This window comes from Hypomesus transpacificus, chromosome 15, assembly GCF_021917145.1.
Source record: "Hypomesus transpacificus isolate Combined female chromosome 15, fHypTra1, whole genome shotgun sequence".
NCBI lineage: Eukaryota > Metazoa > Chordata > Actinopteri > Osmeriformes > Osmeridae > Hypomesus > Hypomesus transpacificus.
The window spans coordinates 13,835,368-13,861,241 of NC_061074.1; the positions used below are offsets into that span (position 1 = coordinate 13,835,368).

The 25,874-nt window shown below is 43.9% G+C and overlaps 4 protein-coding genes across 6 annotated transcripts; 3 read left to right on the forward strand and 1 right to left on the reverse strand.

The window, feature by feature from the left end:
* The first annotated feature begins 428 nt into the window (after positions 1–428).
* On the forward strand, positions 429–11,605 carry brca2 (BRCA2 DNA repair associated). Its single transcript, XM_047036008.1, has 26 exons — positions 429–804; positions 923–1,168; positions 1,272–1,356; positions 1,474–1,520; positions 1,643–1,671; positions 1,783–1,894; positions 2,009–2,064; positions 2,169–2,256; positions 2,373–3,008; positions 3,124–6,405; positions 6,516–6,611; positions 6,709–6,778; positions 6,854–7,368; positions 7,463–7,647; positions 7,760–7,941; positions 8,032–8,202; positions 8,292–8,658; positions 8,751–8,906; positions 8,985–9,132; positions 9,207–9,316; positions 9,550–9,742; positions 9,825–9,991; positions 10,081–10,219; positions 10,311–10,564; positions 10,685–10,816; positions 10,912–11,605. The coding sequence occupies exons 1-26, from the start codon at positions 771–773 to the stop codon at positions 11,266–11,268; spliced, it is 7,857 nt and encodes a 2,618-aa protein (XP_046891964.1). The 5' UTR covers positions 429–770; the 3' UTR covers positions 11,269–11,605.
* Positions 11,606–11,677: 72 nt separating this feature from the next.
* On the forward strand, positions 11,678–14,152 carry n4bp2l2 (NEDD4 binding protein 2-like 2). 2 transcript variants are annotated; one of them, XM_047036010.1, is made up of 5 exons: positions 11,678–12,933; positions 13,024–13,148; positions 13,277–13,365; positions 13,455–13,531; positions 13,621–14,152. In XM_047036010.1, the coding sequence occupies exons 1-5, from the start codon at positions 11,909–11,911 to the stop codon at positions 13,775–13,777; spliced, it is 1,473 nt and encodes a 490-aa protein (XP_046891966.1). In that variant the 5' UTR covers positions 11,678–11,908; the 3' UTR covers positions 13,778–14,152. The 2 variants fall into 2 exon arrangements, with proteins under 2 accessions (XP_046891966.1, XP_046891965.1); XM_047036009.1 differs by having other exon boundaries at positions 11,679–12,933; positions 13,618–14,152.
* Positions 14,153–15,413: 1,261 nt separating this feature from the next.
* On the forward strand, positions 15,414–20,609 carry trmt9b (tRNA methyltransferase 9B). 2 transcript variants are annotated; one of them, XM_047035379.1, is made up of 5 exons: positions 15,414–15,736; positions 16,930–16,976; positions 17,596–17,783; positions 17,905–18,078; positions 18,542–20,609. In XM_047035379.1, exons 3-5 carry the CDS (start codon positions 17,627–17,629, stop codon positions 19,483–19,485), a joined length of 1,275 nt encoding a protein of 424 aa, XP_046891335.1. In that variant the 5' UTR covers positions 15,414–15,736; positions 16,930–16,976; positions 17,596–17,626; the 3' UTR covers positions 19,486–20,609. The 2 variants fall into 2 exon arrangements, with proteins under 2 accessions (XP_046891335.1, XP_046891334.1); XM_047035378.1 differs by lacking the exon at positions 16,930–16,976.
* A 48-nt stretch (positions 20,610–20,657) lies between these two features.
* On the reverse strand, positions 20,658–24,067 carry hdac12 (histone deacetylase 12). The gene is made up of 8 exons (XM_047035381.1): positions 23,064–24,067; positions 22,791–22,934; positions 22,547–22,706; positions 21,821–22,017; positions 21,579–21,729; positions 21,165–21,281; positions 20,916–21,058; positions 20,658–20,808 (listed from the first exon to the last, which is right to left on the reverse strand). The coding sequence occupies exons 1-8, from the start codon at positions 23,184–23,186 to the stop codon at positions 20,791–20,793; spliced, it is 1,053 nt and encodes a 350-aa protein (XP_046891337.1). The 5' UTR covers positions 23,187–24,067; the 3' UTR covers positions 20,658–20,790.
* Between the last annotated feature and the right edge of the window lie 1,807 nt (positions 24,068–25,874).

Sequence of the window (25,874 nt, forward strand, 5' to 3'; positions counted from 1 at the left end):
GTTGACAGTCATAAAGAATCAATAGTCCAAGATATTCACGGATTGTTATTTTGTAGTATTTTTTGGTAGTTTGAACTTTTTAGTAAAAGTTACTAATTTAGTGTAGATAGATTTAGTTTACGTTTTAGAAACGTATACAATCCTGTTGCCATGTGCCGTCTGCTTCATTTGAAATACCTTATTTGGCTGAATTTATATCCAGAGTATACATTGTTATGCATGCTTGTATTATTTAAGAGGTTTTCATATAACGACTGGATTGACTGGCAAATAAGATGTTACAAAAACAGATTCATTTAATAAAACTTGGCAGTAAGGGTTTGTTGCTTCCTAAAATAAAACCTTGATTTTCAACCAATCCTGAACCCGGAAAAACGGTGAGCAGTGTGACGTAAAACAAGTCAACCCATATGTAACATTGGCGGGGAATGCAAAAACACTGACAGTGACAGTGTCGCGAGTTCGCTAGCACAGAATTCTGTCAGGCCCTTGACACAAAAGAAAACTAAGTTAGTGCCATGACGAAACAAATGTGATGTCAATTGTTTTTTTCGAGCCATGGGATACTAAGTTACGTGCTCATCGCCTGCTAGCCTGCTACTTAGCCAGTTAAAGCTTGCTAAAACGTCAGCTAGCTACATAGTGGTAATGTTGTTGCTAGCGTTCTAGCCAACTGGTGTACAGTAGTCTGAACATATCGATAACTGTTAAATAGCTCTGACGTTAAACCCAATCAATGACTCTAAACTGGGGAATAAAACTGGAAAACCATGTTCGACCCATTTGTGGATCAAGTCTGGGAAGGTAGGTTAGCCCTTGACGCTATTTTTTGCAGTTAAGTGCATCACACTGTAGTCCTAAAGTGAGTCAAACTGTTATATCTTATACTTTCATGCACTGTTTTACACTACTGTCAATGAAGAACTGGGACCGCTGGATCCAAACTGGTTTGAGGAGCTGACGTTGAAAGGACCGATCACTGGGAATGACACTACCACAGAAGAAGATCCATTGAGCACGAAAATACCAACAGAAGGTCGATCTTTTAAACCACCAGTAGATAAATCTGCAGTAGACAGTCAGCTGTTCTCTACACCTAAAGTTTTTAGATGTAGTAGAGTACATTTTCCTGAAACGGATGAAGATGGGTTATTCTCCTGTGAAAAAGGTAGGCTGAATTAATATTGTCTCCTTATATTAACCACCTTTCATTTATTTGTCAAAAATGCCTCTCAAGTTCTGTTTGAGTAGCCTGCACATTTCTTTCCAAGTGTGCCATGAAGGGACTTCAGAAAAAGTAACAAGTCTGGTATGGAGAGATAAAAGCCCAAGCTTATTTGGATCATGTGAAAATGGGTAAGGACATGTGAGACAAATGTTTGTGATGTGGGATGACATTACTTTCAAAGGAATTAAATTGAGAAACTTTTGTACATTACATATATATATTTTTGTTTTATTGTTTTGTTTCAGCTGGTCAAAAAAAAAGTCATGTAAAATCCAGGAGCAAGAAAGTTTTGGTAAATTGATTATGGTGATTAACTTGTGATAGGTTTTTCATAATGCTCTGCGTTAACATTGTATAATAGTCTGGTCCTGCAGGGCTGCACTTGATTTATTTTTGTGGTGTGTTCATGTGCAGAGTTGTTGAGCACTCCGAAACCGTCTGTGGTGAGTGTACTCATAATTTACTTAAACCAACTATCTCAATAGTTTGTCGTTTTCATTGTAAGTGATAATGCCACTGAGTGTTTGATCTGTCCTTTCTGTGATTGCATGCAGAGAAACTATGTCAGGCAGATAACAGAAAGCCTTGGTGCACAGATGGACTCCAATGTGTCGTGGACAAGTTCACTTAATACCCCACCTGCTCTATCACCCACCATTATCTTGTGTAAGTACATATATTATGTACTAAAGGGTCAGACTCCAGATTGTAGTGGAGTGTAGTAAAAGGATACCCATGTTTCTGAGTACCACGGTGGTCAACTGTCTCATCCTCATCCAGCTAAAAACAAGGACAGTGTCGTTCCTGTAAGTCTGTCTGCGGACCGGGAGGTCATTGTGAGTACAATAAATGTAGACAAATGTATATAATGATATTGACTTTGCCTCAAGACAGATTCCTACTGCTCTTATCTTTCTTAAAAAATTATATTATTCCTTAGTTTGTGCGGAAGCTCTTCCCCTCGCTCTCAAATACTGCAGGTCCAGTGTTGCCATCAGAAAACACTGCAACTTCAGTTCAACCCAGTAGTGAGTACCTACCAACCATATATGATGCTGTGGCCTAACCTATATGGTTATGAACACTTTATGCAGAGTACAGAACATGACTGGTCATACTTATTCCCATATTCTTCCATCTGCAGATTACCACCTTCCTGTTCTCTCTCAAGATCTTTCATCAGATGGCAGGATCTGGAGGCAGACATTGCCAGATGCTATCGAGGATGGAGTTGTTCGCAGCACAGTGGCTAGTGTTTTGGATGGAAGCGAAGATGTCCTCTCCATATTCTTCAGTAATAGCAGCTCTGCTTTACGAAGGGTTAAAGTTAAGGAAAGAATTAAAAGGAAGCAGTCCAGCTCAACAAAGGGACAAGACCCTTTAACTGTGGGCACTGACCAATCCAGTGAGATGGCAGAGGACGAACACAGCAAGGACACCACAGTGTCCTCAAGGATCACCAAAAAAACTGGGGATATGGGCATAACTCAGTGGACTCCAATAAATCTATCAGATAATGATTTGGATACATTATGTCATGATGCGACACAGACTGCCCAAGTGGAACCCAGCCCCGTCCCTGCTAAACCCCAGACAGGAGGAGCAGTATCCTGCCAGCCAGGGGGGTCCCAGCTGGTTGAATCTGGGGTTAAAGTTTCACTAGACTGCTCTTTCACCAGAAAGACTAGAAAGTTTGTATACTGTATCCAGAATCCCCAGCCCCCAGCACAAGGAAAATATTCTCAGAAAACGGATGCATCAAATGGAAATGTACTCAGTGGTATGTTCCTCTTTAGAATATGTCTTTTATATTTTATTTACTTTTTAAATGTTATTATTTTTTCCAGGAGATTTTATTGTAATGTTTTTAAAACATTTCATTTATCTCATGATAGGTGACAGGGGACATATTCTCAATGTGAGAGGACAACGGCCTGAAGAATTGAACAAGAACCCCCCCGATGAGAATCAGCAGCAAGAGCAGGGATGTGTGACTGCCCCCCTTGCACCAGCCAAAGACCCGGATCTGGAAATGTCCCAGCTTTGTAGAGTGTTTGCACAAGATTTCAGTCAAATGGTGGACTCTGGTAAAGCAGACAACAACATAGTGGATCCTCTTCAACACGGTTTCTCTGCCTCAGCCTGCCTCTCAGCAGTGAGACGAAGAAAAAGACAACAGCCGTCTAAACGAGAATCAAGTGGAACGAAAGAATCTGTCCAGCATCAAGACGGTGATGACGAAAACGACGACAGGCTTATCTGTGTGTCTCCGTCCAGCAACCTCACTAATCTAATAGTACAGGATAGTGGCTATACCTCCACCTCAACAACACAAATAAACAGATCATCAAATCCACCACCATGTTGGGGCTTTAAAACGGGCAACAATAAGACAATTTCTGTAACACCACAGGCACTACAGAAAGCCAAGTCTGTATGGTCTGTCTTTGATGACTTACAAGAAAGCTTGTCATTAAATATTACTGATGCCAGTACATCTGTCAGTCAAGTCAACCAGGACATGTCCCCTTGTAATGAAAGTAGCTTGGGTGCTGAAATACATTTTGTAAAACCACTGAATAGTGTGAAAAAGTCTCAGAACACTGATAGCCGAGTCCGTGGGACTCAAAGCCCTTTAACAGCCTCACAGCATGCCGATGTCACCGAGTTGTGCAGTCTTTTAGAAGATGCAGACAGCCAGTTTGAATTCACACAGTTTAGACCTGCGAAGTCGAGTTCTCGTGTTCCAGAAAGTGTGTCCCCTCACCAGTTATCTGAGAAAGAACTGGACCCTGACTTTCTTACAGGAATAGATTTTGACGACAGCTTTAACTCTGAAAAACAGTTTGTAAAGATGGCAAACCCTAGCAATATCTCTGAAAACAAAGTTCATATGCACACTAGCAGCTTTGATATGGACAAGTCTGATGTCAAAAGTAGCCCTAAATTAGCCGTAGGTTTCAAAATAGCTGAAGAAGATCATGTGCGGGTTTCAGCTCAGAGCAAAGCGAGGGCCTTATTTGCAGATTTAGACGAGAACTGTGAGGCAACAAGAGATGCATGTTTTGACAGCTCTGTGATGGCATCAGCTAAGGTAATTGAACCCTTACCTTTGAAACATCAACTTGACAAAGCTTCTAATGTTGAACATTTAGAGTCTGTTGATGGTGATACTGCCGACAGTATTGACTTGATGTGCATTGAACAGGACATCTTATCAAATTCCACACACAACCACAAGACTATTGCAGGTTGTTCAAGTTTGACTGCAGTTCACCTCTCTGATATCAAAGTGGATGTACCTGATGAAAGTGTTGACCCTGGGAAGAGTCCACTGTACGTGCTACATTCTCATAAATCACACAGTGGTTTTCAGTTGGCCAGTGGTAAAGGGGTCACTGTCTCAGACAAAGCCATTCGAGAAGCCTGTGTTATCTTCAAAGACTATGAGGTTCTAGAAAGTGTAATGTGTGTTTCACCGGCGCGGGACAAACCCTGTGAAGAAGTTCCTGCAACTTGTAGCGGCAGATTTGAGAGAAAGAACTGTGGCTTTAATGCTGCTGGTGAGACGAGGGCGCATGTGTCTGGTAAGCCTCTTCTGAAGCCGGAGGCTCTGTTCAGTGGCAGCGGTGAGCCTGGGCTAACGCTCAGCATGAACAGTGCTGTGAAGACATTAAAGAATCATCAGCGGGACAGTGATGGTGGCTTCAAGAAGCCTGGTACTAAACCAGCCACAGTCTCTGCAGAAACCTTGTTATCTGACAGGGCACATCATGTCAATGTGTTGCAAAGGGGTTGTGGATTCAGCACTGCAAGTGGGAAGAAAGTCGCTGTGTCTGATGGAGCCCTACAGAAGGCGAAGGCCCTGTTGAGTGAATTTAATGAGGATGGAACTGAAAAGGAAGAAGTGAGAATATGTCATACCAGTCCAACTAAGACTCCGACAGAGAACCTTGTAGGGTTTAAGACGGCCAGTGGAAAAGGAGTAGCATTGTCAGCGAAGGCCCTTGAACACACCAAGGATTTCTTCAAAGACTGTGACGCTAACCCAGACGGCTCTAAACTTGCAGATACAAATGAGAAGTCTGTTGAAAAAAGGAATACTCACATGAATGCGGGGAAAAGTAATTGTGGTTTCACAACAGCTGGGGGCAAGAAGGTGCATGTCTCTGAAAAAAGCCTGTTGAGGACAAAAGCCCTCCTGATGGAATCTCCTAGGAAAAATTGTGGTGATATTAACTTGACTAAACCTGCTTGTAGGGAAAGGGCCTCAGGATCAACCGGAGATCACACACATCCTTTACCCAGTGACCATGAGGCTGATGCAAACCAACTTCCCAACACAGTGTCGGATTCTCTCGATGAGTTAGGGAAGGGTTTTGCTTTTAGCACTGCCAGTGGAACAACAATATGTGTGTCGGACACTTCCCTCCGAAAAGCCAGGTCTCTTCTCAATGAATGTGATGCAACAGGAAAAAGGGATGTTGTGAATACTGACAGATTGGATTCAGCAAATACTTTGTCACTGAAATTGCCTCAAAAGCCTCTTTTCAACACAGCTAATGGGAAGGCAGTGCCTGTTTTGGAGAAGGCCCTTCAGGAGGTTAAGTCTGTTTCCGGGGAGACTCTTCACGTTAAACATGACACAACAGCTCAAAGTACTGCAGAATGTTCATTTGGATTCAGCACAGCTAGTGGTAAAGGGGTGCATGTGTCTGAAAAAGCACTTCAAGCAGCTTTTGACAAATTCAGAGAAACTGAAAACAATATTGTACAATGCAAGCCTATTAGTGAAAAAAGCGATTCCAAAACACCTATAGAGAAAAGGCCATTAATGCCAGGTCATGACCAGCTTGAGCCAGTGACTGCTAGGAAACCAGAGGATCGTGACACGGTCCTGACCAGGGATGGAAGAGAACACCTAGAGGCTTCTTCCTTGTTGAACCTGGAGTCTCTTGGGTTTAGTGGCTGTACAGACACCCAGCAGGAGTACTTTGCTCAGGAGGCCATGGACAGCACCAAGGCTCTGTTAGATGATGAACACCTGTCAGGCCAGAGCTCCAGATCTTTTGCTTTTCACAAAAACCCTTTAGAGAAGAATCCTACCCACAGCGAGCAATCTGAATATAGAACCAGAGGAGCTGGAAAAAGGACAGGAGAGGATGCTAATGTAAAAGGTAAGTACAGTGGTACATTTTGGAGGGAACAGTTAATGTTATTAATCAATATACTTTCATTCTTATACATTGGAGTCAGGAGTGTTATTTTAAGCATTTCTGATTCACAGAACAGCCACCCTTGAAAAGACGACTCTTGGCTGAGTTTGACAGAACTGTGGATTGTAACAAGCGGTCAATCACACCTGTCAAAAGTTACTCAGATGGTAGGACTTTCACACGTATCTATTAACCAGCTTATCTGTAACCAATGTCAAGACACAACGGATATTAAAATGCAAAGTAAATCCTTCTGTGTTTTAGGGATGCTGAAAGACAGGAGAGTGTTTAAATATAATGTCTCTCTTCAACCTAATATCACAAGACCATCCAGGTAGCTTCCTTTATATTCAAAATGTTACTGGTGGAATGAAACATTCCAGTCCCTCATCAGGTTTTTGTTCTACAGGGATGCAAAGAGCCATGTTGGCCTGACTTTGAGTAAGGCTGAATCACAGAGCAGGAGGCCAGAGCCAGTGCCAGCAGACATCAAGCCTTCCACTGCCAGGGGAGCTGTCTTTGTTCCTCCGTTCCGGAAAAATATCAAGACGAAGACACACAGGAGCAATGTTCAACAGGATAAAGGTGGAACACCTGTCATGCTGGTTCCCCAATTTGGAAAACCAACAAGTAGGACAACTGATGGAGACCCGCAACCTCCAAACAATAACACAACCCACCACCTTTTTAAAATACTGGCTAAGACCAGTGAACCATCACCTGCACTGGAAACCAAAGACAACCAAAGCCCTGAAATGGAAACTAATTATAGTGGCACGGTAAACAAAATGAAAATAGACCCACAAAACCATGAGAAGATAAACCAACCCAGTGGTGATGATGAACAAGATGTCTCTGATAATGCACGACAGGAAACCATCACAGAGGGCTCCACTTCAGACCAGGCATCCCCTGGTAGCCACGGTAACCAGCATTCGGTTGATACTTTGGGTATCCTCATTAATTTCCCTTCTCAGCTGTGTTTATAAGTCATGGGATGTTGTGTTTGTGTGAGCAGAAGTGGATCTCCAGACTTTGCAGCTAGCTCTGGACATGCAGAGCATGAGGCTGAGGAAGAAGAAGCGTCAGAACATCCGTCCGGTACCAGGGAGCCTGTTCCTGGCCAAAACCTCGGGGGTTCCCCGGGTGGCTCTGAGGGAGGCTGTCAGAGGGAGGTGTCCTGTCCAGCACACCCAGAAACAGGTAGGCCAACACTCAATTGACCTGCATGTGAACATCCAGTAGAAAGCTCTGATTCTTGCAGTGATTCGGATGATGCACGGAAGAAATACTGTACTTTTCTGACCTTCTCCAGCTGTATGTATACGGAGTGCATCAGCGCGTGAGTCAGATCAGCAGCGAGAATGCAGAGTCTTTTTGCTTTCACTGCCAACACTTTTTCAAACGTGAGGCGTTGGCAGCTGGAGTTCAGCTTGCTGATGGGGGCTGGCTCATCCCCAGGAAGGATGGCAGGGCTGGGAAAGAGGAGTTCTACAGGTAGTGACATCCTCCATTACAACTGACTTCAGATCAACTATAGTAACCCTACCAGAGGAGAGATACTGTACTCTGCCCTCTCGTCTCCAGAGCGCTGTGCGACAGCCCAGGTGTGGACCCCCAGCTGATCTGCGAGGCGTGGGTGTATAACCACTATCGCTGGATAGTCTGGAAGCAGGCGGCCATGGAGAGATGTTTCCCGGAGGTGATGGGGGGTCTCTGTCTGACTCCAGAGCAGGTGCTTCTGCAGCTTAAATACAGGTACTCACACTTGGTGGTCTTATTATAGGTTCTGTAGGACCCGCCGATGCGTTTCACTCTAACCTAAAGTACGTCTTTTCTTGATTTAGATACGACGTTGAAGTGGACCACAGTCGACGGCCGGCTCTGAGGAAGATCATGGAGAGAGACGACACAGTCGCCAAAACCCTGGTTCTCTGTGTGTGTGGTGTCGTGTCCAGGGGACAGAACCGACCGAGCCGGGCTAAAGCCAGCTCCCCCCAGGTGGCCGGCAGCAAGGCCGACTCACCATTTGGGGTCATCTGGCTGACAGATGGATGGTACCGCATCAAGGCCCAGATGGACGCCCCGTTGACGGCCATGCTGGCCAAGGGTCGCCTGGCCGTGGGGGGTAAGCTGGTGATCCAGGGAGCCCAGCTGGTGGGACCCCAGGCGGCCTGCTCCCCTCTAGAGGCTCCCGAGTCCCTAATGTTGAAGGTAGAAGATCAGACTCTCGGGGAAAGGCAACAGTCGAGCTACTAGTTGGATCAAGACACTAATAATCATGTTGTGCTTCAACGTGATTTCAGATTTGGGCCAATGGCACCAGACCTGCCAGATGGGATGCTAAGCTAGGGTTTCTGTGTGACCCCCGACCCTTGCTCTTCCCACTCTCGTCCTTGTATGGCAACGGAGGTCCTGTGGGCTGCGTGGACTTGGTGGTGCTGAGAAGCTACCCTGTGCAGGTGGGGAAAGTGGTTCCTAATCAAGAACCAACACCCTGTGCTTGGGAATGTTTTGAGAGACTTGTCTGTTGTGTCTAGTGGATGGAGAGGAAACCAGATGGAGGCTTTGTGTTCCGTACTGGACGTGCTGAAGAGAAGGAGGCCTGTCGCCACAGCAACGGCAAGCACAAAGCTATGGAGGTCCTCTTCGCCAAGGTCCAGGCTCAGTTTGAGAAGGAGGACAATGGTACAGAATGGAGCTACTTGGAATATGTCAGTACGCCAATGTTAACAGGGCTTTGACAAGTTCTGATGTCCTAGGTAAGAAAACCAGAGGGCGAAGGGGATCGTTGAGTCGTCAGGACATTGAGGATCTGCAGGATGGAGAGGAGCTGCATGAAGCAGTGCAGAACGACCCAGCATACCTGGAGGTGAGGATTAGCACACATCTTTTGAAGCCTGCTTACTAAGACACAGCTGGGAAATCTAACTTCTCTATTGGAGCATTGGTGGTGTGCTCGGTGGCACTGGGTTTCAACACTGATTTCTGATGGAAAGTTGTTAAGATGAAGGTGTGTGTTCCGACTCAGGCTAAGGTGATTCGTGATTACGGTCACGGTATGTGGTGTGTGAGTGCTTAAGGGGGGTGTGTGTTGTGACCCAGGCCTCGCTCAGTGAGCAGCAGAGAAAGGTCCTGACCTCCTACAGGAGCTCCCTGGGGGAGAGGAGGCAGGCCCAGCTTCAGGAGAGCTTCCGCAGGGCCCTGGAGGCCGATGGGGGAGTCTGTCCCGACAGGGAGGTCACTCCAGTATGGAAGCTCTGTGTGGCAGACTCCAGAGACCAGCGGGGCACCAGTGGTGGGTATTTACGATATGTAAGTGTAGTATAGCTTTACATTTTCTAAATGTATTCCTCGTGATGGCGTCCTCATTCTTTCAGTCTGCATGCTGAGTATATGGCGTCCTTCCATGGACCTCCAGTCTTTCCTGAGGGAGGGTTGTCGATACCGGGCCCACCATCTCTCTACGTCTGAAGGCAGGAAGCGATCTGGTGGAGGTTCAGTTCAGCTAACTACCACAAAGAGAACACAGTTCCAAGGCATGCAGGTACTGCGGTTCCAGATGCTTGTATTGCACGCAACTACACATGACAATCAGACATTTAAGCTTTTGTACTTATCATCTTTATTACCCAGGCCTCCCAGGACTGGCTGGCAGGGAATTACCATGCTCGTGTGGCAGTCAGCTTTCACGATCTCTGTAATCCTGAATTCCAGCCATTCTGTGGAGAGGTGGATATTGTTGGATATGTCATCTCCATCACTTCCAGCCAAGGTAGATCTCAACCATTGTGTCAGTAGTGTTATAATAATATAACTGCTAGATGTCTGGCACATCTATAGCTGACAGTTCCCTCCATGTGCAGGTTTTTCTCAAGTAGTATACATGGTAGATGGGAAGCTGGACTTTGTGAAGGTACACTCCTACAGTAGCTTGGTTCAGCTGGGTTTGGAGGATCTTGTGAAGCCTCGGGCCCTCCTGGCTGTGAGCAACCTGCAGCTGAGGCCACTGTCCAGCCCCATCCCTGGTCTGCACGCCAGCGACCTGGCCCTCTTCACCTCCAACCCTAAGGACTCCCATCTGCAGGAGGCCTTCACACAGCTTAGGGCACTGGTCCAGGTACACCTTGCACTTTCAAATGCTGTGGATAGTGTTTGAGAGTCTGGATCACAACCCCCAAAAAAGCTGTTTCTTCAATGGGCAGCATAACATGCGTTTTTTTTGTTCTGATTGTGACAGGGCCAGGAGCACTTCTTCTTGAGTGCAGAGGAGAGGCTGTCGAACTTGATCCCATCTGATCCCAGCACCTTCTCCTCCCCAGCTCTGCAGCCCAGAACTCCAGCCTGGAAGACACAAGATGGAGGGATACATGTAAGTTGTTATGATGTAAGGCCCCATCTAATTATCCAACCAGTATTGTTCATACATAGAATTAAGCCTAATGCGGAATATCTGTGGTCCTACAGAAAACCCCTCAGCAGCCAATCAGAGGCTTTGGATCCATGACTCCCATCAACAGTTGCCTTCCACCACCAATCAGCTCATCAGGAAAACTAGACCCAAAGAGCCTGAAGAGAAAGAGGGGACTGGACTCTCTGTGTCGCATTCCCTCTCCCCCTCCAATATATCCCTTGGGCACCATGACCACCCCATGTGTTAACAAGACATTCAACCCCCCCAGGAGGTCTGAGACCCCAGGCCAGACCCCAGCTCCCAGACCAGCCCCACCACAAGTGGAGGATGAGTGGGTCAACGATGAAGAGTTGGCTATGATAGACACACAGGCTTTATACAGTGGACTTGGAGAAGAGGTCACAAAGTGACAGGTGTTATGAATGTCAAGAGACATTGCAGATACAGATTGAAAGCTGCTATGGATCTCAGTGTCCAAATGGTGCTGTTTTGGCTTGACTTTTCAGCCTCTTTGCGAATAAAACCATGAGTACATTCATGATCATATATTCATGATTGACATTTGCCCCACTGCTTCTTAACATTAATGTTGTTAAGTAAAATACTACACTCTAGTTTTTAGTTTTACTTGGTGAACAGAACATAGGCTACAGTTTTTATGGGTGTACATAGTGCTTGTGGTTGTGTAAATGTTCTTGTCTTCATTCTTCAATGTGTAGCTGTATAAAAATGTTCAAACGTTCACGCTTTTTTGAATTCGTCCCGTTCAACAGTAGGTGGCGCTGTGTGTTTTGTCTCACGTTAGGATTCCAACGAAGAAGACTGCCGGCGATCCTTTTCCGTAAACACAACTAGCACAAATTGGACATCAGCAGGAATCAATACTATAAAAGACCCGATTCTCATAGACAATTAGCAAAAAAATATATAAATCGGTCGCTGCTTACTTTATAGCACTACTTATTGTTGGCATTGTGTCGCTGATGTTAATTGGATGTTGCTAAAAACGTGCTTTTAGAAGTTCCCCGCGGCAGTTCCCTGCTTTGAAAGATGTTTGCCTCTCAAATTGGTCAATCGGTAAAAAACAAAGAATCTGTCGCCAACGAGAAATTGACGAAACAGACGGTGAACGAAATGGTTTCGAAGAGGAACGAAATTCAACACCATTCAACACAAGAACAACTGAAATCTGCATCAGAACCCAACCAAAAGAAAATTACAAGTCAAAGTTCAATCCAAAGATGCAGACAGCGTGTTGCGAAAGAAGTTGGAACCAGAAGTACTGCCTTTATTGGTCCTACTTGTCGTCCTGCTAAATGCTGTGCAACCCAGCCTAAACCAGACTTTGAAGAGTCTCTGAACGATTTCTACAAAGAGTTGGAGCAGGTTAACAGCTCTATTGATACTACTGATAAAAATAATCCAATCCAAACACACTCAGGTCTTGTCCCATCTGTGCCAAAAGGGAGGTCACACAACCTTGAGGGAAAAGGAACTGGACCAAACCATGCACATCACCCTCACTGGAATCAGAATGAGCCATACCATGACAGGAGGCATGGCTCTACCCAGCACCCAGACTATTATCACCATCAACGTGCCTGGCAACACGCCTCACCTCACCAGATGCAGCCCTACCCTCGCTTCCACAGGCTTCCTCACTGTAACCCACCACCTCCTGGTCCATTCGGCAATCCAGGAGAAGAACCACAGATGGATAGGAGCTGGGGCTATCCAGGGCCAGATAACCAGTACCAACAGCAGTGTTCACAGTTCCCACCACTCCATAGAGCACCTGCACCTGGGAGATACAACTACTCTCAGGTCTGTGGTGGAGCCCCTCCACAGCATTTGAACGGGGACCAAGGGCACAGTGGTTATCGTGGGTCCACGTATGAGGCAGTTGGATATTCTGACCCCCATGAGGATCAGGATTCTGACTGGATACAGGGTAACAACAGTCAACAGCAGAAAAACCAGCACCTGCCATTAAATACAACACACAACAGCAGTCCTCATTTGGTTTTGATTCTGATGAGAGGAGTACCAGGGTCTGGAAAATCCACTTTGGCCAAGTAAGTTCACACATGTACTGCCACTGATGTTTATGTATAATCATGTTGACAAACAAGTTGTTATTAACACATCGAATTTTGCTTCAATAGGGAACTGCTGTCCACCGGCCCCAGTGGTCTTGTGCTGAGCACAGATGATTACTTTTCTGAAGAACAGGACTACATGTATGATCCTAGCCTGCTGGGGAAAGCACATGACTGGAACCACAACCGTGGTAATAATACCCCCCACAATATATCTGTCTATGAAAAGTAGCTTTGTTATTGTATCAATTTCTAAAATCTTATACTAAAGAATAATAGTTATATTGATGATGTTGCCTCTGCGTTGTCATACATCCAGCTAAAGAAGCCATGCAGAAGGGCAGTTCTCCAGTCATAATTGATAATACAAACATCCAAGCTTGGGAGATGAAACCATATGTCAAACTGGTGAGCTACTTCATCAAATCTTCATGTTTACCTGGAGGAAACTCACTTGTAGTACAATTCACAAGTGTATCTTGTTTCTTAATGTACAGGCAGTGGAGAGAGGATACAGTGTCTTATTTCACGAGCCTGTCACAAGTTGGAAATGTGACCCTGTTGAGTTGGAGAGGTAAGTCTGTGGATGACAATGTTTGTACTATACACAGGAAGCCAGACTATATGGAGGTAAATAACCTTCTCCTCTGTTTCCCTCAGAAGAAACAAGCATGGCGTGTCAAGAGAGAAAATTGCACAGATGTTGGATCGCTTCGAATTTCCAATATCAGTGGAGATAGTGATGCACTCCTGTGAACCTCCTCATCAAAGGATGAGACCGCTTTCACCGAACCACCAACACAGGGGGAGTTATAACTAGACTTTTCATGCATTCTGATGTCAACCAAATTTGAATATCATCCTTTAAGAAATGTTAACAAGTTTATTGTCTGATTTAAATGCTGCATTTTGCCCTGAAATGCAAGATTTTATTTTTTTACTGCAGTTTTTTTTATACTGTATTTTTTAACTTTTAGTATGGTTTTTATGAATAAAACAACATTTCAGGATTGTTTTGTTATCAGTCATCAGAAAACCTTCAAGGGTTTTGCGCATAATGGTAAAGAATTATGCTATGGACAGAGGGTGATGTAACAACCTGCCTGTTGGATTGGTCCAAAATGGAAATTTAGAGGAAGATGACAAAATTCTTAGTAAATTAAACCTTTCACATAACAATTTATTTTTGTACATTGCAAAACACATCACAATAAATCCAAGCAGCACATCAAACCACAATCAGCACATTATTGCATACAAGTTATACCTCCTTATTTGAAATAAAGGCACCAACAACGTGTAATGTGATAGTTAAGGCAGGTATTTTTGTAAGTTTATTAGACTAGCAAAGAGGCAATGCAATCCGCAATTCAGTTTGTATCATTTTGAACTCTTTTAACAAATGGAAATGCATTTTAAACGGCAGAATTTGATTATGCCGTAATTTTGGATCGATCCCAATAAAGTTTTGACGTGGTTTTACTGTAGCCTATCACATTTTTTTATGACCAGGTGCTGTCCATGGTCCTGGAACTAATGAACATTGGATTGGGTTGTAGGCAAATAGTTTCACAAAAAGAAGACGACACTACTTCAGCACATATAGAAGGTTTGATGGAAAGTTAAGCAGGGGGTGCATTTCGTGCCATAACCTAATACAGCCCTGCCCTGAAATGCACCCCCCCTATTCTTTCTGTTCTATATCCCAGCATCAAATGATTCTTACTGTATATCGAGGGGGACTAGCATGAGTAACCAGAGTACGTTTCATGCATGTGGCACTTTCCTACTCAGAGTTAGCAAAGGGTCCATTGCATTTATATTGAAAACAAAGCCTGCCATAAAATGCTCTACACCTGCATATGTTTCTTCCCTTTTAATAGCATACATTCAATGCCAATACATGTGTTGCCTATGTATAGGTTTGACTGATCTGAAAACAGAATAGTCCATGGTAGGTGGGGGATAAAAAAAAAATATATATATTTCATTGATTTAAATAGTGTGATATTTCCTATCTTAAAAGGGGATTTAATGGTGAGAACATTGTTTTCGACCTGTCTGAGTAGCCTACAATACGCGCAGGCTATCTGCATTAAAAGCGCATGCCTTTGAACCTATTGGTACATTGGTACGAAGTGAATGTGAAATACTACTGCTAAACAAAATATATTTCCTTTGGTTTTAGCATTTTGTGCTGAGAAGAACGTTAGGCCTAATTACACAAATAACCGACGTTCTTCTCTTATCTTCTTAAGAAAAAATTACAATGTGAGACAGCTGTCTCCCCTCCTTTTGGTTGCGATATCAAGACGAAATCTTTCACTTTTTGATTCCAGTGGTTTGTGCGCTTGAGCATCTGGGGATACAACGCCGGAATGTAAAAAAACTCCTTATCAAGGGTTTTTTTTTCTTCCTGCAATTTTGCTTCTTGAATGTATGCTTTGGTCATGTGACGTAGATAGCCAATGGCAGTCGCGTATCTGATCCCTACAGTGGCTGTCTCCTCGCTTATCGAATGCCAATTGCAACTCACGCATAACATCCTGGCGATTGGTATCTTCCTGATGGTGACAGTTTTTGCTTTCTTTTACGACAGAAAAATAGTAGTTATACGCGGAGGACATGATATATTCGAAATAACACAAGAATTGTTTTCGACTACAGCATGGTCGTCTTGTAGATTAGGGGTTTCTTGAAGGAGGGAAGTTTCCCTCTGTGGTCCTTAATCTGCAATGAGACTAAAACCTCTCCTTCGAGTTATTTCGCAAAATGATTGGTAAGTGTTGACACAATGTTTTTGTAACGCATTAGTCGGCCGCGTACATAGCAGTAGCATGATTATCAAGGATTAATAATGTGGGAGTGAAATCACTTTCAGTAATCGCCCCTGCTAACTCCACATCCCCTTTCAATTGTGAAAATCCAATGTTAGATGAATGGTTCACCTTGGGTATCCCATGGTGTTTTCGCGTCCAACAGGCTTTGTGATTTGATTATCTGCGAATGCTTGAATTAAGGATTCAAACCATGCTCACCTGATCAACGAGCCTGCAGGCACTGGCAGGTAGAAAACCTGTCTGGACTAAGACATTTGTTTTTTTAGCAGTTGCATTTCATTTCTTAAATGCTGACTCATGAGTGAAAGTGGATCAAAACTGTGCACCTTGTAAAGTGAACAGTTTAATTCAGTTAATCAGTAGGTTCGAAAGTATACTGGTATCCTTCAGTCCTATCAATTTGGTGGTGCGGTGGGTTTTGAGTTTACTTCATTTTGCATTATCTATTTATTATAAATAACTGTTTGAGTGGGATGGGAAAATACTGAAATTGTTATGTCGTTGCAATGACAGATAGTTTCTCAGACAGGACATCAATATATATATATATTTTTTCCATTCTGTTCATTCTCAATGTTCTCATTATAGCCACAAAACATGTTCATTCAGATAGTGTGCAGCTAGCTGAGGGTGTCAGCTAGTTACATAATTCGTATTGAATTTAGCTGTTTGGTGAATGGAGGGGAACCTCAGGCAGAATGAAGCACTGACAATGCTGCACAACACCAGATAACGTTGTTACATAAGGGACGTTCCCTTGTTTTGCGTGGATGGTGCTCCAAAAATAGTCTAGCCTATGTAAAGATGAGATGCCATGGTTGTTTGGTTGTTCTGTATGGCTGAATGGGAAGGCATAGCCTATGTAACTCCATGCTTTGGTATATAACCCATATAATCTGCCAGTGTTTTTTTATTTATACAAGCCGTGTTAGTTACTTCCCAGATTTCCCATGGGCAGTATTTTAAGCATTCACAAAGGTGAAGGGATACTGTGGGAGACAATGTGTTGTGCTGGGGGGGACATTATAGGGCACAACTTCATTTGGTTGTACCTGCCTTCTGGTCTGTGCATTATTTCTGGTATCCTCAACCTGCTGATTGATGTTCTGTCATCTTTATTGATAACTTGTAGGCTATTGTACATTTCTCCAAAGGCTTCCAGTAGTTTCCTGTTCTAAGGTCAGTGAGCACATATAGAACAGATTAATTTCTGTGGTGGGGGACTCACAGCATAATGAACTGATGCTGCAAATCCCCAGTGTGTATTTACACTTCTGCTGTTTCACTGGGCTGTTACACATTCATTAAACACACACAGCTAATACACACACCAACACGCTGAATGCTCTTTGAGGTTACATGCAGCCATGGTTGTAATTTATGGATTTCGCTGTGCAGTGTCTGCCTGGCTGTGTTTTTGTTGCGTAACACCTAAGAGGCTGGCAGAAGGATGCATGAATCAGTACTAACACTAGACATGCCTGTCTCAGCCCTGCTGTGGATGAGACTGGATGGAAGGGGATTGATTTTCCTGATCCTTGGTTGTTGACTGTAAGACATTGATGACAGCCCAAGCAGCCATCTACCTCCAGACACTGTGTAGGCTACTATGGCGTTTCTGATCAGTACTCTGGTGATGAGGCACACTTGAGGACTGTCCTTGGTTGACCTTTAGTCTGCCATCTTATTAACGTTCCCGCTTTGGTGCTGAAATAACCAGCAGCCTCTTTGATTAGATTGAACGAAAGTGCAGTATGTTCATCATGGATATGAAGCCTGATTTTGTGTGTCTCTGCAGGTCTGATGCTGTGTGAGGCTGGTTCACTATTATGATGGAGGAGGCTGCCAGCCAGCTGGAGAGAGATCATGTGCACAGTGTGTATGAGAAGATTGCTCCATATTTCAATGACAGCCGCTACAAGGCCTGGCCTAAGGTGCGTCAGTTCCTGCTGGACCAGGAGCCGGGCAGCATAATCGCAGATGTGGGTATGTGGTAATCCTTCACAGAACCCCCTGGCCTCCATGCTATTACCCACTGTAGTGTCAGGTATTGATTAAGTTGTTGTAATCAATCCAACCATTCATTTTCGATTCACTTCTTTTCCAGGTTGCGGTAATGGGAAATATTTCCACATCAACAGAGATGTGTTCAAGCTGGGTTGTGACGTGTGTCGCCCCCTGGTGGATGCTGCCTGGGACCAAGGACATGAAGTGCAGTTGTGTGACGGGCTGCGCTTACCTTACAGAGACGGCTGCTTTGATGCCGTGCTCTCCATCGCAGGTACTTTATCACTTCCAGAGTGATTCAGCCAGCTACCTTATCTAGACATTCACAATCATATTCTGACTAGTTATATTTAAAATATCATGTGCTGTAAGCACAGCTAGTCATTTACTTGTCACCTGATGAATATGATGGCAGTCAAGTAAGGTGACTAGGCGATCATGGATAAGCAGCCTCTGGAATAGTCCAGTGAGCTTATGTTACCTTGGTAGCTGGGTCACCAGGGCAACGCCTACGTCTTTCGGAAGTAATTCATGGTTGTAGTCAAACACAAAAATAGACTCTAATTACAGGCACTATGATTTCAGGAAACATCCACCATCTCTTTTTGTGCTTTTGTCAGCCTAGTATTGTCCATTTATAGACAGCAGTTGAATACAAAGTATTGTACCATATAATCAGATGCCAGTGTTGAATTGCACCATATCACTAGCCTGTCTCCCTGTCTCCTATCTCCCAGTGATACATCATCTGTCCACCAAAGAGCGGCGTGTTCGAGCAATAAAGGAGATGGCTCGTACCCTGCGTGTGGGAGGCCGAATCATGATCTATGTGTGGGCCATGGAGCAGAAGAGGCGTAAATTTGAGAAGCAGGACATCTTTGTCCCCTGGAATCCCAACCCCCCCCCAGACTATGTTGGGGAGCGCCCCGCCCCCAGAAGGAGGGCCACGACTCAGAGCATCAGTGGTGTCATGGACAACAGCGACAAGCAGAGGAAAGTGAAAAGCACATCATCCATGGTGGATGAGGAGGACCTCAACTGCGGCAGCCAACAGAAGAGCCAGAGACGATGGTTCTTCTCCCGGTCTCTGGATTCTGTCTTTGACTTCGGCAGCCTGACCATCTCCCGCTCATCTTCCAGGGAACTGAGCACTTTATCCACTCCGGTGGGCCAGGAGAACACTGGCAGCAAGGCTGTCCAGCTAGGAAGAGGAAGTGTCCTCATCAAGCAGGTCTCCAGCCTCTTCTCTTCCTCCTCTAGGACCAGCTTGGAGGAAGATGTCTTTGATTCTGTAGCAGACCTGCACAGGGGGCCCAGAGGAGGAGGTAGCACCACCACGACTACCACAGACAAGGAGAGAATGTCTGCTGCCCTGGCTCAGGAGTGTGGCTCCGTGGCCCTGCCTGATCTAGTGTCCTACATAAAGGAGCCTTCAGACGAGCCAAGGGTGGGAGCAGAACACGTCAGCCCGGGAGAGTCCCAAGCGTGCATGCTGAGTCCCAGGGAGAGAGAGGGACAGGCGCCGGCCTCCTCCTGCCTAAGATACTACCACGTCTTCAGGAAGGGAGAAGTGGCAAAGCTGATAGAGAACCATGTTGAAGAGCTCCAGGTCCTGCACAGCTACTTTGACCATGCCAACTGGTGTGTCGTGGCAGAGAAAGTTCAGGTCTGGAAAATATAACTTGGTTTTAATCATTTTTTATCATATCATTATCATATATTTTTTATCAGTTTAGATTTTACATGTTTTTGCACTTGTAGTATTTGAATTAACATTAGTTATTTATTTATTTTATGATTAAAGGTACTTTACCTTCATGTCAAGTTTTTAATGAGTTCAAATTATGTTTCCAACAAACAGCACCTAGCAAGAAGTATTTAGAGAACCAGTGGAGTGTGTAACTGTCATAGAAATATAAGTGTGGGTCATCACACTATCACACTGTATATACTTAATTACAGGGCTGCTATCGATTACAGATAAGAATCATTAAGTCTCTGCCAAGGAGTAAGGAGATTTCAGTTGTAAATGTAGACTCTTAATTCTAGCCAAAGAGGAACTTGAATTACACCCTTGTTGATCAGCCCTTTTAAAATGGCTAACTGAACACTGATTATGACGTTATTTAAAAGATGGTGATCTCACGCACAACATCTTACCTGTCTTAAAGCTGCACATGTTTCTCAGCACTAGACTACACAATAGAAGAAAAACATGCTGCAGCAGTAATATTGGATGTGTGTCTTGGTGTGACTTCCTATTAACCACCAGTATAATGCACTATAAAGCTGTAATGAGTAGAGAGTGTGTCCGAAGACCTTCTGAAATGCACTGGTGGTGTTGCATAGAAAGTGTTACCATGTGTCTGCTTGATAAACTGTGCTTTGCGGATGGTGTATGTCTTTGTTGAATGAAGTAACTGACTGCCTGACACTGATACCGTTTGTTGTTTGACCAAGTCATTGTAAACTGTGAAGCACTGAGCCATTGTTGTTATGTTACTGTTTGTTTGAGTGTCAGTAGTTTGTGTATACAGACTGTTGCTTAAGGCTAAAAGGGGTACTTCACTTTCCTTTTCGAAATTATTGTTATAATTAGAATTATTGTTATTTATTCTTATAATGATAATTAAAATCTTTGAAATTACAAGTGTTTCAACCACCCAACCTGTAAAAGGTTTTGAGTGAAGCGCCCCGGGTTGTAGGCTGAGGACACCATGCCTGGACCAACTGTTAGCATCTGTCTGAATCTCATAGGTGTTGCTGTCTTTGTAAGCATTTTAATGGCCTTTTATTTGTGCTAACTCTTAATAAATATTTTATTGATACCAAAAACAAAGATTGATACATCACTGTAATTGTATCCTTTTATTTATAAAAAATAAAAATAAAATTGGGTTGGTATTTTCTGTGGGTAGTTTTCAACTAATACTTTTATCTACATATTGTTGATTTCTCTCTGGACCATCTCCAGACAGATGTTACATCACAGCTCTCTCCATATCTGAAACAAACAGAACAAGACAGAGTAACAGATTGTAAACTGAGTACATATGGCCAGGGACACCTGGTTTCCAGGCAGAGTTAGGAGCTGTCCCCCTCAGGTCTCACCTGTGTAGCAGCTCTGTGGACGATAGAGTGTCTGAGGGCCAGCTTGGCAAGGTCTCTGGAGTACCCCCCTCCTATCACAGTGGCTACAGGGATAGCTTTGCTCACGGCAGTCTTCATGACATACAGATCTCTCTGATACAACCCTGGGGGAGACCAACATCATCATCATCACCACTGGGCCATCTGCTATCGTACAGCCCTGATAGATGACATCACGGAGCCATCTGCTGTAAGGTATTTATCCCTCACCTTGGTCTGTCAGCCGGAGCCTGCCCAGCTCGTCGTCCCAGTGGGGGTCTACTCCAGCATCGTACAGGACCAGGTCTGGACGGAACCTGTCCAGCACCCATGGCAGATGGGTCTTCACTGTGACGAGGAAACAGAAGTTACTAGACAGTCCTGGTGCCACCCTCACTAGCTACTTCACTGATCTTATTCTCTGACTCGACCATGTGGCCATCTTCCTGACACTGAGCTCTGTCAGCAGAGTCACTGTGTATGTATATGTATATACAGTCGAGTGAGTTTAACCAATTCAACACAAAACATCAGAAACTGTAGAACTTGAATGTACAGCCAGCACATAGACTTCAAACACCTGGCTGGTGTGCTCTGAGTTACGTTTCATGTGGTGATGTTGTAGCATGAGAAGTGGGGACTTGCCTGTAGAGAGGTACTCTTTATCCTCTATGCCATCCTCCAAACTCACATCCAGATCACTCTGCTGTTTACGCACTGGGAAGTTCTTCCCACAATGCACTGAGAATGTGAAGACATCAGGTTCCTTCTCAAATATGAAAGCAGTGCCATCCCCCTTTTGGATTCAGAAGACCCGTGGTTCATCAATGACAACATCAGCAGACTGATCATGACAGTTGAGAGTCTGTAACTGGCTGGGACAGTACCTGATGTACATCTAGATCAACAATGAGAATCTTCTTCCTGGGTGTGGAGTCCCCCATCAGACACCTGGCTGCTACTGCCAGGTCATTGATGAGGCAGAACCCTGAGCCGAAGCTGGGGAATGCATGGTGAGTCCCTCCAGCTGTGCTACATGCTAGTCCTCTCTGCAGAGCTAGCTCTGCTGCTAGCACCGTGCCCCCTGGGGAGGAACAAATAATTGCTGTCATGATGTGGGGATGTTTTTTTTGTGACCAATAATACTCTACCTTGTTACCTGGGGACTTGGGGTGGGTGGTATCAGTTTATCGCACCACTATGCTGTCTTATGTAAAATAGGATAAGTACCCTACTACCCAATCTGTTGTTTATTGCAGTGTCTGATACCGGACCAAGCCGGTTTAACACAGTCACAGTCACAAGTCACAGTCACAAGTCTATGATGTGGTATCCGCCTAACAATGACTATTAACTGTATCTAATCTTCCTGTCTTACTCTATTCACTACAGTCTTTTTACAGCCTCAGAGAGACTTTGCTAGTATTGCTGTGTCTTAACTGGTAATGTTTATGCCAAAGTGTTTGTTAAACTCTCTATCCAATAAACTGTTGTCTAATAGAACCGAGAATCTAACCTGATGGTCACACCCATTGGAAACGGAAAACTCTTCCACACCTCTCTAGACATGATCTGAGTTAATTACACTACTTTAACACTATTTTCATCCTTACCTGTTTCATATCTGCAGCGTCGAACTATGCCCTCACTCCAGGCAAAGCCCGTCCTCCTTTGCTCTTTCTCTCCAACGTTTCCATTTATAAAGTTATTGAGGTATTCCTCTGTATGCACCAAGCGCAGTTGTTCTTGGGAGGCTATTTTAGGGACACACACCTTTGGAATACAATTCGTCTGGGTCAAGTTAAATTACAATAGGGTCATAAAAGGAACAATTCCAAATGCCAGATATAAATTCACCTGTTTATCTGTAATCACTTGGTCCTTAAGCAGGAAGTCCAACACCTTGGGGAATTTCCCCATAGGAAATCGGTGATTGGGTGGGAGATCACATACATACTTGCGATGGTGTACGATTGGAAGTCCTCTGGAATCATTGCCTTTCTAAATGTTATAGGATTGTGTCAGAAAATTATGGAACTGAAATGGATTCAAGAGATAAAATTGTAGCGCTTATTATGAAAAATACGAAACATGAATCTCGGCAACATATTCACGAATGTGAGTTCTTACTTGTTCAGCATGGAAACATCTATGGACTGAGAAACACGCAGGTCTCAAACCCAACTTTTGTTGCACCGCTTCTATACACTGCGGAACCGCTCTGTGACATAAGACGTGTTTTGCACAGGTCATTTCTGCGACAAAAATAACACCAACATCCTAATCTGACTCGCAAAGAAGGTTGTAAAGAGTTTTGAAGTGATGGACCAATGCATTCGTGCAGGCTTGTCCTCTTTTGTAACAGTATCGATAAAGCGTTGTCTTAACCAGAAGAAATAGGTTTAAGGTTAGTTACATGAATACATGTTTTTGCTGCGGGACGTTCAGTGCTCTCTAGTGCCATGCTGTGTCCTGGAGTGTAAACGATATTGCAATGAAAATACAATACTGGACAATAAAGCCGTTGCTAATATTTATATGAATGGTATACTTAGGCTATTTAATAATAGAGTACTAATTACTTATCGTTGTCATGTTTACTTATGATACTTAATTGACTCATGTAATATACAAAGTTAACACGTTTATCACAGAATTTTCCACTAGGTGGGGATGTCATCAAGACTTTTCCTTACCATTTAACTAATTCTGAAAATATTTGGAGCTGACTCTCTCCTGACCTGATTAAGGTATTCCAAAGGAACATTATGTACTTTCAAAAAGATGGACAGATCATGATGCCTTTGGAATGGTAAATAGGGAGAAATAACAAGCAGCCAAATCTTTATTATAGCCTACATTATCTGTTGTTGTCAGCTATCCAAGTCAGGTCTTCAATATGTGTCCATAATGAGTTTTTCATGTTGTCTTCAGCTCTTTTTAGAACTGGTCCTTTTGTGTATGCATGGGGCCTAGACGTTCCCCTGCATAGCCCAGGGCTGTTGATTTAAACCCTCATATCATTCTTCAGATACCTTTGACATTGCATTACCCAACAGCCTGTGTGCTGCATCTGTCGAAGCAAGCGGTAAGAATTCCTCTGTCTCTACCCATATGGCTTGTTATATAAAAAACCCTGTGTGCCCTGTCCAAAGATCAGGATGAATCAACACACATGCAGATATTCTCAGGTTTCCAAGGGGCTGGAGGGAGCAGATTGCAGACAAGAAATCTGCATAATTTCAGATCCAATCAAATAATAAACAACAATGAAGTGCTCATAAGAAACTATAATGAGCAAAATCCATAATCCTGAGGTATATCTACATATCATGGCTTAGGCAGTAATGACTGAATATGTATCCCTATTCCTGTTCACTCATATAAACAGTGCATTTCATTCTTCACTTTCTCAAGAATAAATGTATCAGGATAATCTGTGACTAACAACATGATAATGTTGGTCAGGTATCCCCGGCTCTCTGACTGGTTGGATGCTGGTCTTCTGTGAAGGAGGACAATTAGGATGAGTGGAGGCCCTGTGAGTGCATGTAAATGAGACGAAGCTGTCAATCACACTGCTTTGAATCCAGTCCTTTCTGTTTATGTTTGCTCGTCCATTTATTGGATGACAATTTCCAGGGCTTCTCTCATGAGTCTCAGTGTTCAGTCTTTGCCAGAGGGGCAATATTTGGACAGGGATGGTTGCTGTGACTGTATTTGTTATCTCTCTCTCTCTCTTTCTCTCTCTCTCTCTCTCTCTCTCTCTCTCTCTCTCTCTCTCTCTCTCTCTCTCTCTCTCTCTTTCTGTCGCCCCTCTTTCTATTTTGTAATGTTTTTGACAATGTAGAACGGCTATTTGTTATTTTCTCTTTCTCCGTTTGCCACTAATGTATTCCATCCCCATCATTGTTACCCCTCCAGCCCTCCCCACAGACCTCCCTGGTGACACCCTCCCATCCTTCCATCAACCAGAGGTGTGCTGGGACTAAGGGGGCCCAGTTGGTGGGTAGAGCAGCGTTTCATTCGGATTTCACACTGGAACTATATCTAACAGGATGACAGATTTACTCCCCCACACACACACTGTTCCATGGTAGATGAGACTGGAGAGGAGTAAGTAATGTTACCTTCAATGAAATATATATATGCATCCATTACTGTAAACTTGCTATGTATGGTTGTAATCTTGTTATGTGCATAATACATTGGAACAATTCTTGGAGTTTTGGAATAATATATGTATTGTTCAAGCATGTATTTTGTTTTAGAGAGAAAATGCATGTTTGTATGAATGTGCCTCCATCTGTCTTTCTTTGCACTGCTAGCAGACAGCAGGATCTGGCTGGGGTCACTAACGTCTTCTAGGAAAAGGTGTGTGTGTGTGTGTGTGTGAAAGAGCAGAGCTCAGGTGCAGAGGAGACACCATCTCCTTACAGAGAGTGAACAGTAGAGAGTGCAGATCAAGTACCTTCGATTTGATTTTCATATAAGAAAGTGGTGCCTTTTGAAAAACATCCATATTTCAAGTCATGGTTTTAACAACAGCCAAGACAGCGAGGAAGGGCATTCTTTTGTCAAATAATACACAAACGATAACATTGTTTGTAATCTGTAATAATTAACTTTTGGCTTTTTTGGTTTGATAATAATGCTGTTACACTTTGTGACAGTGTATCAGTGGAGCCAGGCTGTGACACAGGAAACTGTATTCAGACTGTGTAGTCAAGCAGCTGCCCAAGGTACTCACTGCTCCCTGATTGGTTTGAAAGTTGAGACAATGGGACAGGACAGGTGTTGGGACAACTGTTCAGCCGCTGGGTACTGTATGCTCCATCTCACACATGGTCAACTTCAATGCCTCTCTCACAGCGTTGTCAGAAAGCTGTCTTTGACATTGTCTGCTATGAGTCGCTACGGACACAATATTATCTATGCTTG